This window comes from Ranitomeya imitator, chromosome 8 (assembly GCF_032444005.1).
Source record: "Ranitomeya imitator isolate aRanImi1 chromosome 8, aRanImi1.pri, whole genome shotgun sequence".
In the NCBI taxonomy this organism is placed as follows: domain Eukaryota; kingdom Metazoa; phylum Chordata; class Amphibia; order Anura; family Dendrobatidae; genus Ranitomeya; species Ranitomeya imitator.
This window is the reverse complement of record NC_091289.1, coordinates 188,086,622-188,100,201: the sequence shown is the minus strand read 5'-3', so window position 1 is coordinate 188,100,201 and position 13,580 is coordinate 188,086,622. Positions and strand designations below refer to the sequence as shown.

The 13,580-nt window shown below is 45.9% G+C and overlaps 1 protein-coding gene across 4 annotated transcripts in view; it reads right to left on the bottom strand.

Annotated features, from left to right (window-relative positions):
• PGM1 (phosphoglucomutase 1) overlaps positions 1-13,580 on the bottom strand; it is a 95,467-nt gene that overhangs the window by 54,424 nt on the left and 27,463 nt on the right. For 2 of the 4 annotated variants that reach the window (XM_069738187.1, XM_069738189.1), the window contains 4 exons: positions 12,950-13,098; positions 12,554-12,763; positions 12,167-12,274; positions 4,312-4,607 (listed from right to left, as the gene is read on the bottom strand). The exons of 1 other annotated variant lie outside the window; for it this stretch is intronic. In XM_069738187.1, coding sequence (XP_069594288.1) covers positions 4,533-4,607; positions 12,167-12,274; positions 12,554-12,763; positions 12,950-13,098 — 542 coding nt within the window. In that variant the 3' untranslated portion in view covers positions 4,312-4,532. Of the gene's footprint in view, positions 1-4,303; positions 4,608-12,166; positions 12,275-12,553; positions 12,764-12,949; positions 13,099-13,580 lie in introns of those variants that run through there. One more of the 4 variants, XM_069738186.1, reaches the window with a different exon arrangement.

The following is a 13,580-nucleotide window of genomic DNA, read 5'->3' as shown; positions in this document are numbered from 1 at the left end:
GATTGATACACTGCAGGATGGGGCTGTATCCAGGGGGCTGAGGATATACTGCAGGATGGGGCTGAGAGGAGTGATATAATGCAGGATGGGGCTGTATACAGGGGGCTGAGAGGAGATATACTGCAGGATGGGGATGTATACAGGGGGCTAAGAGGAGTGATATACTGCAGGATGGGGCTGTATACAGGGGGCTGAGAGGAGAGATATACTGCAGGATGGGTGTTATGATCTGGTGGAATAGGAGCAGCATGAGACGTACTCTGGAGAAGGTGGTCCCTGTACTGACCGCAAACCCTGAACTAGCAGCGCAACTAGAAGTAGCCGTGGGGGGTTCCTAACACTCCCTAGACCCCTCGACACCGCCTAAGAACTAACTACCCCTAAAGACAGAAACGGGAAACCTATCTTGCCTCAGAGAAAATCCCCAAAGGATAGACAGCCGCCCACAAATATTGACTGTGAAAGGAGAGGGAAATAACATACGCAGACATGAAATCAGGATTTAGCATAGGAGGCCACACTAGCTAAAAAGGAAGAATAGGACAGAGTACTATGCGGTCAGTATTAAAACACTAGAAAATATCCACCACAGAAAATACAAAACACCACATCTGACTAAAGACATGGGGGGTATATCTGCATCTCCAGAGACACAGCTAGGCTGCAAAAAATCCTTCACAGACAAAGCTGGACAAAACAAGAAAATGCACAGAACTATAAGGTCCACAGCAGGTGGACAGCAAAAACAAGGCCAGAACTTATCTTTGAAGAAATGAACAGCAAACCAGGAGAGACCAGGTATGGATGAGAATCCTCCAAAAACAATGGACAACTGGCACTGACTAAAGGATAAAGCAGGACTTAAATAGCCCAGCCCAGATTGCAATAAATGGATACACCTGATAAATGCTGCGATCCAACTACAGCAGCACTACCACTCATAACCACCGGAGGGAGCCCAAGAGCAGAATTCACAACAGATGGGGCTGTATCCAGGTGGCTGAGGATATACTGCAGGATGGGGCTGTATACAGGGGCTGAGAGGAGTGATATAATGCAGGATGGGGCTGTATACAAGGGCCTGAGAGGAGAGATATACTGCAGGATGGGGCTTTATACAAGGGCCTGAGAGGAGAGATATACTGCAGGATGGGGCTTTGTACAAGGGCCTGAGAGGAGAGATTTACTACAGGATGGGGCTTTATACAGGGACCTGATATACTGCAGGATAGGGCTTTATACAGGGGCATGAGAGGATATACTGCAGGATGGGGCTGTATACAAGGTCCTAAGAGGAGATATACTCTAGGATGGGGCTTTATACAGGGGATGAGATTAGAGATATACTGCAGGATGGGGCTTTATACAGGGGCCTGAGAGAAGAGATGTACTGCAGAAATGGATTAATGGATTGTATATAGAGGGGCTGAGAGGAGAGATGTGCTGCAGTAGGGGCTGAATACAAGTGACTGAGAGGATAGAAATACTTCAGGATGGGATGTATACAGGGGCAGAGAGGAGACATACTGTAGGATAGGGCTGGATATGGAGGGGATGAGAAAAGAGATACCCTGCAGTGTTGGCAGTATACAGGGGCTAAGAGGAGTGGTATATTGCAGGATGGGGCTGATAAAGTACATGGGACTATATAGGGAGCTGAAAGAAAATATATACTACAGGATGGGGCTGTATACAGAGGGGACATGAATGAGAGATATACTACAGGATGAGCAATATATACAGGGGAAATTCAGTTATGAGAAGCTGTAGGCACAGAGGGGCAGGACTTAAAAAAAAACAAAAGGTACAAGAAAGAAGTATTATGTTGGTCTTAGTCAGTCTTTATATTAAGTATGAATTTACTGTGATTTGTGAAGAATAATGCGGTTGTGGGAATAATCCTCTAACACTATTAACATTACATTCCAGGTGTTCAGTCACTGACACCAGCGCGATCCTGTAATAGGAGCCACCCGGGTAACAAGTCCGTCCATGCCATTTCTTCACTCATGAATCTTTCTCCATCACCTGAGAGTGATATTATTGAGAAGTGGAAGGAACCTCAGCCACGAAGTGGGGACCCCGTAACATTACAGAGTGGGGCCACCAAGTGCTGAGGAGCAAAGGGCAGATAAGTCACCATCGCTCTGCTGACCCCGTAACGGCAGAGTCCAGACCTCCTCTGGTATCAGCGCAAACTCTGCACCCCCGCCAGGAGCGTCATGGCCGAACAGCTGCATGGAGCCGTACATCACCAAGCACAATGCCGAGCGTCGGATGGAGTGGTGTAAAGCCGCCACCATCGGACTCTGGAGGAGACGTGTTCTGTGCAGTGATGGATCACACTTCTCTGCATCTGATGGAGGAGTCTGGGTTTGGTGATTCCAGGAGGACGTTACCCCCTGACTGCATTGTGACCCCTGTACAGATGGTGGAGGATAATAATATGGGCTGTTATCAGGGGGCGACCTCGGACCCTCACCTCCAGTGATGGGAAATCTTCAGCACAAGACATTGTGGACAATTGTAGCTTCAGCTTTGTGGGAACAGTTTGGGGAAGACCCTTTTCTGTTCCCCATGACTGTGCCCAGTGCACAAGCTCCATACAGACATGGATGGGAGAACATGAGGGGCCGCACAGAGCCCGGACCCCCGCCCCATCCAACACCTATAATGGAGATTGTGAGCCCGGACCCCCAACATCATGGTCTGATCTCCCCCAAGAACTGCCCCTGCACAGCGGAGCCCGCTCCCAACCAATCTGATATTGAAAACCTATTATAAGCCCTTCATAGCCACCTCTCATTAACCCTTCTCCTCCTGGGATGCCGGCATACACAGCGCCATATATAATCATGCAGTGATGTCACTCTCCCGAATGGCGCTCAGGCCCGATACTACACTTCTGATGCCACATTCTCCATAGGTGTCATGGTTCCATCATGCGTCTTCCCACAACCTATGCTGCCGGCACTGGTCGCCTTTATCCCAATCCTTGTGTCCTGGCGGAGGCCGATACTTTTACAAATAATTGAAATGTGCCGTGCCATACAATATTTCTGATTTCTAGCGACCTCCTTGGGCTGTATAAACGCGGGAGCCTGATCCGGGAGGATCCTCCTGCACAGCTGACATTTATCGGAGGGGATTCTGTTACACACGGAGAGCAGAGGTCATCGCCGGCAAAAAATAGCAGCGGCCCTGCCGGCTGTGACCTCATAGGAGGTTACACAAATAATATGGGTTTAACCAAAAGTTCCCCCCACCTTGTGAATCCTAATGAGCGAGCCCCAAATTACAGCAGGGATCAACAAAATGAATAAAAATCACATGATGCGTTTCACGCCGGAACGGTTCTTAAGATTCTTGTGATTAGGAACCACTGAGGGTCAAAACGCGTCATCTGTGTGATTTTACTCATTTTTCTTTTCCCATTTTTTTTTATCTATGTTTGTAAAGATCTTGGAACAAATATGACTTTCTAAATAGGACAAAGGGCTGTGACAAAATAGGAAAAAAAATCTTCTCTGTGGACTGTGCACAAAGGATATATCTTTCTCCAGCTCCGGTCCTCCATGTGCCATGAGCCGAGAAGATTTATTTCTCCTCCTGTCACAGCATTCCTCCTCGGATCTTGGGTATGTGTGCTTACGATACAGCTCCTCTGTCAGTTGAGTAAGGCAAGTTTAGGACCTGGTATAAGAGAGATGCCATAAAGGGGCTACCAGGTACACATAAAATTGGCCATTTTTATGCGCTAAACGCTCTCATTTTTCATATTTCTAGTGCAGTAATGCAGTTCAAATTTCGTGTTTTCAAGTTTGCATGTTCTAGCGCTGCAGTGTGCTGCCTTATTTACTTAACTATATACGAGTTGGCGACTCTAGGTTCAGCACCTGTTCACACTTAGTCTATGTTTGGATGTGCAGGTCAGGTTTTTGAAATGTCCTCTGTCAGTTGAGACACAGATCTCTGGAGCCTTGTCTCTTCAGACTGCCCTAACACGTCATTGCGGTTTAAATTATGTAGAAGCCCATCAGGTAAGAGCTGAGATGTATGGCAGATAGGGTATATATCCTCTGCCATGGGAAAACTCTTAGACTTATACCGTCCGAAGCATTTTAGCTCTCCACCTGCTTGTGACATGCTGTGTGCCGCTGTGCAGCCTTTCCTGTGCCTCCGTAGCTTCCTGGACACAATTTAGAATAAAAGCGGTTATTCCGGTACTGATCACCGGAATGGGGCACTTTTGACCACCCTACATCTCAGCTGTGGTCACTATTATAATGTGGGTGCAGTATTTGAGATTTTGAGACCGCGGTTGCTCTTTAATATACGGTAACTTCTTGTTCCACACCTGGCGGTACATTTATACGTGGGGGTTTTGACTCTGACATAATAAATATGTGATAACAGAAATATTGGAAACAATTTGGCACTTTCTTATTGATTGGAAGTCTTTGGCACCAGAAATCTTATTTATAATATCTTCTCATAAAGGTGGACTGGTGACCTCCGCCCGTGGCTCGGCTTCACGACAGGACGTTGTGCACACAGTTATACAGCCACTCCAGCTTCTCGTTCGCAGCCATAACATGCTGAGATACCTGAGGACAGAAAGGCGACATGTTAGTACACCCGCATCCCCATAGGCCTGTATGATGTCACAGGAGAGCAGCAACATGCACTTCCAAATTAACCCCTTCCCGACCTTTGACGCCACGTAGGCGTCATGAAAGTCGGTGCCATTCCGACCCATGACGCCTATGCGGCGTCATGGAAAGATCGCGTCCCTGCAGATCGGGTGAAAGGGTTAACTCCCATTTCACCCGATCTGCAGGGACAGGGGGAGTGGTAGTTTAGCCCAGGGGGGGTGGCTTCACCCCCTCGTGGCTACGATCGCTCTGATTGGCTGTTGAAAGTGAAACTGCCAATCAGAGCGATTTGTAATATTTCACCCATTATAACGGGTGAAATATTACAATCCAGCCATGGCCGATGCTGAAATACCATCGGCCATGGCTGGAAATACTAGTGTGCCCCCACCCCACCCCTCCGATCGCCCCCCCAGCCCTCCGATCTGGCCGGTACACTGCTCCGGCTCCCCTCCGTCCAGTGCTCCGCTCCCCCCCGTGCTCTTGTCCGCTCCCCCCGTGCTCCAATCACCCCCCCGTGCTCCAATCACCCCCCCTGCACTCCGATCCACCCCCCCCCCGGTGCTCCGTTCCACCCCCCCGTGCTCCATTCCAGCCCCCCCGTGCTCCGTTCCACGCCCCCGTGCTCCGTTCCACCCCTCCCGCACTCCGATTCCCCCCCCCGTGCTCCGATCCCCCCCCCACCCCATCATACTTACCGATCCAGCCGGGGTCCCGTCCGTCTTCTCCCTGGGCGCCGCCATCTTCCAAAATGGCGGGCGCATGCGCAGTGCGCCCGCCGAATCTGCCGGCCGGCAGATTCGTTCCAGAGTGAATTTTGATCACTGAGATATAATCTATCTCAGTGATCAAAATAAAAAAAATAATAAATGACCCCCCCCCTTTGTCACCCCCATAGGTAGGGACAATAAAAAAATAAAGAAATTTTTTTTTTTCCACTAATATTAGAATAGGGTTAGGGGTAGGGTTAGGGCTAGGGATAGGGTTAGGGGTAGGGTTAGGGGTAGGGTTAGGGTTAGGGCTAGGGGTAGGGTTAGGGCTAGGGTTAGGGTTTCGGTATGTGCACACATATTCTGGTCCTCTGCGGATTTTTCCGCTGCGGATTTGATAAATCCGCAGTGCTAAACCGCTGCGGATTTATGGCGGATTTACCGCGGTTTTTCTGCGCATTTCACTGCGGTTTTACAACTGCGATTTTCTATTTGAGCAGTTGTAAAACCGCTGCGGAATCCGCACAAAGAAGTGACATGCTGCGGAATGTAAACCGCTGCGTTTCCGTGCAGTTTTTCCGCAGCATGTGCACAGCGATTTTTGTTTCCCGTAGGTTTACATTGAACTGTAAACTCATGGGAAACTGCTGCGGATCCGCAGCGTTTTCCGCAGCGTGTGCACATACCTTTAGAATTAGGCTATGTGCACACGGTGCGGATTTGGCTGCGGATTCGCAGCAGTGTTCCATCAGGTTTACAGTACCATGTAAACATATGGAAACCAAATCCGCTGTGCCCATGGTGCAGAAAATACCACGCGGAAACGCTGCGTTGTATTTTCCGCAGCATGTCAATTCTTTGTGCGGATTCCGCAGCGTTTTACACCTGTTCCTCAATAGGAATCCGCAGGTGAAATCCGCACAAAAAACACTGGATATCCGCGGAAAATCCGCAGGTAAAACGCAGTGCCTTTTACCCGCGGATTTTTCAAAAATGGTGCGAAAATATCTCACACGAATCCGCAACGTGGGCACATAGCCTTAGGGTTAGGGTTGGAATTAGGGTTGTGGTTATGGTTAGGGGTGTGTTGGGGTTAGTGTTGGAGGTAGAATTGAGGGGTTACCACTGTTTAGGCACATCAGGGGTCTCCAAACGCAACATGGCGCCACCATTGATTCCAGCCAATCTCGTATTCAAAAAGTCAAATGGTGCTCCCTCACTTCCGAGACCCGACGTGTGCCCAAACAGTGGTTTACCCCCACATATGGGGTACCAGCATACTCAGGACAAACTGCGCAACAATTACTGGGGTCCAATTTCTCCCGTTACCCTTGTGAATCAAAAAAAATGCTTGCTAAAACATAATTTTTGAGGAAAGAAAAATGATTTTTTATTTTCACGGCTCTGCGCTGTAAACATCTGTGAAGCACTTGGGGGTTCAAAGTGCTCACCACATATCTAGATAAGTTCCTTGGGGGGTCTAATTTCTAAAATGGGGTCACTTGTGGGGGTTTCTACTGTTTAGGCACACCAGGGGCTCTGCAAACGCAACGTGACACCCGCAGACCATTCCATCAAAGTCTGCATTTCAAAAGTCACTACTTCCCTTCTGAGCCCCGACGTGTGCCCAAACAGTGGTTTACCCCCACTCATGGGGTATCAGCGTACTCAGGAGAAACTGGACAACAACTTTTGGGGTCCAATTTCTCCTGTAACCCTTGGGAAAATAAAAAATTCTGGGCTAAATAATTATTTTTGAGGAAAGAAAACGTATTTATTATTTTCACGGCTCTGCATTATAAACTTCTATGAAGCACTTGGGGGTTCAAAGTGCTCACCACACATCTAGATAAGTTCCTTTCGGGGTCTAGTTTCCAAAATGGGGTCACTTGTGGGGGGTTTCTACTGTTTAGGCACATCAGGGGCTCTGCAAACGCAACGTGACGCCCGCAGAGCATTCCATCAAAGTCTGCATTTCAAAACGTCACTACTTCAATTCCAAGCCCCGGCATGTGCCCAAACAGTAGTTTACCCCCACATATGGGGTATCACCATACTCAGGAGAAACTGGACAACAAATATTGGGGTCAAATTTCTCCTGTTACCCTTGGGAAAATTAAAAAATTCTGGGCTAAATAATTATTTTTGAGGAAAGAAAACGTATTTATTATTTTCACGGCTCTGCATTATAAACTTCTATGAAGCGCTTGGGGGTTCAAAGTGCTCACCACACATCTAGATAAGTTCCTTTCGGGGTCTAGTTTCCAAAATGCGGTCACTTGTGGGGGGTTTCTACTGTTAAGCCACATCAGGGGCTCTGCAAACGCAACGTGACGCCCACAGAGCATTCCATCAAAGTCTGCATTTCAAAACGTCACTACTTCACTTCCGAGCCTCGGCATGTGCCCAAACAGTGGTTTACCCCCACATATGGGGTATCAGCGTACTCAGGAGAAACTGGACAACAACTTTTGGGGTCCAGTTTCTTCTGTAACCCTTGGGAAAATAAAAAATTCTGGGCTAAATAATTATTTTTGAGGAAAGAAAACGTATTTATTATTTTCACGGCTCTGCATTATAAACTTCTATGAAGCACTTGGGGGTTCAAATTGCTCACCACACATCTAGATAAGTTCCTTTGGGGGTCTAGTTTCCAAAATGGGGTCACTTGTGGGGGGTTTCTACTGTTAAGCCACATCAGGGGCTCTGCAAACGCAACGTGACGCCCACAGAGCATTCCATCAAAGTCTGCATTTCAAAACGTCACTACTTCACTTCCGAGCCCCGGCATGTGCCCAAACAGTGATTTACCCCCACATATGGGGTATCAGCGTACTCAGGAGAAACTGGACAACAACTTTTGGGGTCAAATTTCTCCTGTTACCCTTGGGAAAATAAAAAATTGCAGGCTAAAAGATCATTTTTGAGAAAATAATTTTTTTTTTTTTTTCATGGCTCTGCGTTATAAACTTCTGTGAAGCACTTGGGGGTTCAAAGTCCTCACCACACATCTAGATTAGTTCCTTTGGGGGTCTAGTTTCCAAAATGGTGTCATTTCTGGGGGATCTCCAATGTTTAAGCACACAGGGGCTCTCCAAACGTGACATGGTGTCCGCTAATGATTGGAGCTAATTTTCCATTTAAAAAGCCAAATGGCGTGCCATCCCTTCCGAGCCCTGCCGTGCGCCCAAACAGTGGTTTACCCCCACATATTGGGTATCTGCGTACTCAGGACAAACAGGACAACAATATTTGGGGTCCAATTTCTCCTATTATCCTTGGCAAAATAGGAAATTCCAGGCTAAAAAATCATTTTTGAGGAAAGAAAAATTATTTTTTATTTTCATGGCTCTGCGTTATAAACTTCTGTGAAGCACCTGGGGGTTTAAAGTGCTCAATATGCATCTAGATAAGTTCCTTGGGGGGTCTAGTTTCCAAAATGGGGTCACTTGTGGGGGAGCTCCAATGTTTAGGCACACAGGGGCTCTCCAAACGCGACATGGTGTCCGCTAACAATTGGAGCTAATTTTCCATTCAAAAAGTCAAATGGCGCGCCTTCCCTTCCGAGCCCTGCCGAGTGCCCAAACAGTGGTTTACCCCCACATATGAGGTATCGACGTACTCGGGAGAAATTGCCCAACAAATTTTATGATCCATTTTACCCTACTGCCCATGTGAAAATGAAAAAATTGAGGCGAAAAGAATTTTTTTGTGAAAAAAAAGTACTTTTTCATTTTTACAGATCAATTTGTGAAGCACCTGAGGGTTTAAAGTGCTCACTAGGCATCTAAATAAGTTCCTTGGGGGGTCTAGTTTCCAAAATGGGGTCACTTGTGGGGGAGCGCCAATGTTTAGGCACACAGGAGCTCTCCAAACGCGACATGGTGTCCGCTAACGATGGAAATAATTTTTCATTCAAAAAGTCAAATGGCGCTCCTTCCCTTCTGAGCCTTACCATGTGCCCAAACAGTGGTTTACCCCCACATGTGAGGTATTGGTGTACTCAGGAGAAATTGCCCAACACATTTTAGGATCCATTTTATCCTGTTGCCCATGTGAAAATGAAAAAATTGAGGCTAAAAGAATTTTTTGGTGAAAAAAAAGTACTTTTTCATTTTTACGGATCAATTTGTGAAGCACCTGGGGGTTCAAAGTGCTCACTATGCATCTAGATAAGTTCCTTGGGGCGTCTAGTTTGCAAATTGGGGTCACTTGTGGGGGAGCTCCAATTTTTAGGCACACGGGGGCTCTCCAAACGTGACATGGTGTCCGCTAAAGAGTGGAGCCAATTTTTGATTCAAAAAGTCAAATGGCGCTCCTTCCCTTCCAAGCCCTGCCGTGCGCCCAAACAGTGGTTTACCCCCACATATGAGGTATCAGCGTACTCAGGACAAATTGGACAACAACTTTCGTGGTTCAGTTTCTCCTTTTACCATTGGGAAAATAAAAAAATTGTTGCTAAAAGATAATTTTTGTGACTAAAAAGTTAAATGTTCATTTTTTCCTTCCATGTTGCTTCTGCTGCTGTGAAGCACCTGAAGGGTTAATAAACTTCTTGAATGTGGTTTTGAGTACCTTGAGGGGTGCAGTTTTTAGAATGGTGTCACTTTTGGGTATTTTCAGCCATATAGACCCCTCAAACTGACTTCAAATGTGAGGTGGTCCCTAAAAAAAATGGTTTTGTAAATTTCGTTGTAAAAATGACAAATCGCTGGTCAAATTTTAACCCTTATAACTTCCTAACAAAAAAAAATTTTGTTTCCAAAATTGTGCTGATGTAAAGTAAACATGTGGGAAATGTTATTTATTAACTATTTTGTGTCACATATCTCTCTGGTTTAACAGAATAAAAATTCAAAATGTTAAAATTGCGAAATTTTCAAAATTTTCGCCAAATTTCCGTTTTTATCACAAATAAACGCAGAATTTATTGACCTAAATTTACCACTAACATGAAGCCCAATATGTCACGAAAAAACAATCTCAGAACCGCTAGGATCCGTTGAAGCGTTCCTGAGTTATTACCTCATAAAGGGACACTGGTCAGAATTGCAAAAAACGGCAAGGTCTTTAAGGTCAAAATAGGCTGGGTCATGAAGGGGTTAAAAAGGTTGTCTAGCATTGGGTCCAATTTTTTTTTGAAAAATGTCTCACTTATCTGCATGTATTTCGGACTAAAAATAATTTTTGCAATTGAGTTTGATTAAGAATTTTGCTCCGTTTGCCTTCTACAGCCTCCGTGTTGCAGAACGAGTTCACTGAGAATTAATCAGCGAGCTCTTTCTGATAGTCTGTATCTTTTTCTCTGCCTTTTTCTCAGCTCCTCTCAGCTGATTAATAACCACAGACGAGTTGAATTTGCCGAGAAACGACGAGTCTGTAAAAGCTAAACCGTGCCAAAGTTTTAATGAAGCCCAATTGCAAAAGGGATCTTTATTTAAAATACATGCGTTTAAGTAAGAAAAACAAGAATTACCCCCAAAGGTGGACATCTCCCTTTAATTAATTATTAATAATATTGGTGACAATTAATTTAACGTCCCCAATGTTAGATAAGAACCGATGTGACAAAGGTCGCAAATCGATGCAGAATTTTACCAAACCTGTGACTTTTTTTGAGGTTTCAATGTAAATATATTCATTCCTGCGCCTTTTTAGTGATCTGTGTAGAATTTGCAAATTTTTGTTGCCATTGTTATGTAGAAATTAAATTATAAATATGTTGTACTTCACCGTAAAAGATAAACCACGTCCCACGTAACCTTTTTCTCATTTTTTAAGTTTTGGCATATGTACTAAACAAGAACCCATGGCGTAATAAATGGGAGTAAAACAGAGCGACAAAAGGGGGTCCGAGATCTGCCAGGAGGGGTTAGATAAGTGATGAGTCAGTCTGTGACTTCCTGTGCGCGACAGGACGACATCATACTAACTATGTTACTATGATGTCGTCCTGTCGCGCACAGGAAGTCACAGACTGACTTCCTATCTACACATTAGCGCGTGCACTGGACTGGTGGTCACACTGGAGATCACGTGGCCCAGTCTGAATGTAACTGGGATGAAACGGATCACACTGGAATATACCCTAGCTCTATAGGGCACCAAAAAAAAAGGTTTCTGGGGCAACAAAAACCCAAATATTTCAGTCTTCTCTCTCATTCTGCACTGAACACCAGTTCCGATCACTTCCTATCCACATGATCGGTGCAGATCTGCAGGACCCAGCAGCGACCACTAAACAGCCAGTCCTGCAAATACATTGCAGTTTTGTAACCGCATCTGTTCTTGGCGTTTTTTTTTAAATGATCCGTGCACTTGTGTGTCCGACTCATAACCGGGACAGATTTCCATCTTTAGGGTTAGGGTTATGGCGGAAGCAGAGATCCTGACAACCGCAAAAACTGATGCTGAAAGTATATTGGAAAACTGTATGATTTATCGATATTGCAGCCGAGCACAAAAAGATTTGCTCTGCCCCGGATCAGAGTTGAGGCCGTTCCTCTATGGCAGCAGTCACTTCTGCACCGACAATCCTTTGCCTGGAGCCTCGTAAGCACAAGAGGCGCCCTGAGTGCCGGGCAGAGGATTGCTGGCGCAGAAGTGAACATGGCGGACGATCAGTGCAGAACAAATGTTTTTACCCAACCTGAAACTTGAATACTCCTAGGTGACAAACCTGCAGAAAAGACTGTGCTAAGAGCACAGAGCAATGCACAATGCAGGCGGACCTGCCCTTAGCAAGCAGGGATTGCCCGCACAGCCGCGGCCAGCATCGTACTAGGGCGGCCAGCTCCTCACCGTGGTCGACTTTCCTGGCACTTCGACAGCAAACACGCTCATTCCTCGGCTGCTGATAATGTTCTTACTCTGATAATTATTTACCTGCACAACAATCTTCTTATCGGACTAGGGAGAGAAAAGCAGAGTCACCGTGTGTATTGGTACCGATCATGTCACTTGTCTACAGGACATGCTTAATAAAGTCAGTTATATTCACTAAAAACACCTGGATTTGTTTTTTGCAGCATTTTTGCACTTTCTAATTGCTTTGTATGGTGAAAAGATGCTGCAAAAACGCTCAAAGTATTGGCCTGCTGCAGATAAAAAAAAAGCATCAGTTTTCCAATTGAGTCAGGAAGAATCAGCGGCGGCCGTATCTATGGTAACCACTCGGCTGTTACACACCTTATTCTCGATGACAGAAGTGATGCGCGTGTCGTTCTTATAGGTGTAGACGACGACATGGTCACAGCCGTCCATTTGCTTTGCATCCCCTTTAAGAAGGACTGATCTGCAGAGCACTTTCTGCAGCAGGCGACTGCCGGGATCCCGACTCGCGGCTTTCAGCTGAGGCTTCGTCTTCTCAGCATAGACATCAATGAGGAAAGGGCAGGCCTGCGGAATAAATAACACCGCCATACAGACACACACATAGTACATGTCACAGCGTCAGAGCAGGGCTCACACCCAACGCCTGGTGCGCAAAGCCATGAGACTCCTCTACCTGGCGCAGACGAGAGATCGCTGCATTACGGATTACAGGATGTCGGATCGTAGGACTGGTCACATAAAGATAATTACCTCCGTCATTTCCAGTGCTTTGTTATAGCCCATGGATTGAAGCGTCACCCACAAGTCACTGGGGTCTCCTTCTCGGTCATTGGCCTCCATTAGATTGAGATCCAAGAAGCCTTTTCTTGTTAACTCGTTCTTCTTGGTTTCAAAGTTCTCTATTATATTACAAACATAGAAATTACATATTTATACTCCAGAGCTGCACTCACTATTCTGCTGGTGCAGTCACTGTGTACATACATTACTGATCCTGAGTTACATCCTGTATTATACCCCAGAGCTGCACTCACTATTCTGCTGGTGCAGTCACTGTGTACATACATTACATTACTGATCCTGAGTTACATCCTGTATTATACTCCAGAGCTGCACTCACTATTCTGCTGGTGCAGTCACTGTGTACATACATTACATTACTGATCCTGAGTTACATCCTGTATTATACTCCAGAGCTGCACTCACTATTCTGCTGGTGCAGTCACTGTGTACATACAATACATTACTGATCCTGAGTTACATCCTGTATTATACCCCAGAGCTGCACTCACTATTCTGCTGGTGCAGTCACTGTGTACATTACATTACATTACTGATCCTGAGTTACATCCTGTATTATACTCCAGAGCTGCACTCACTA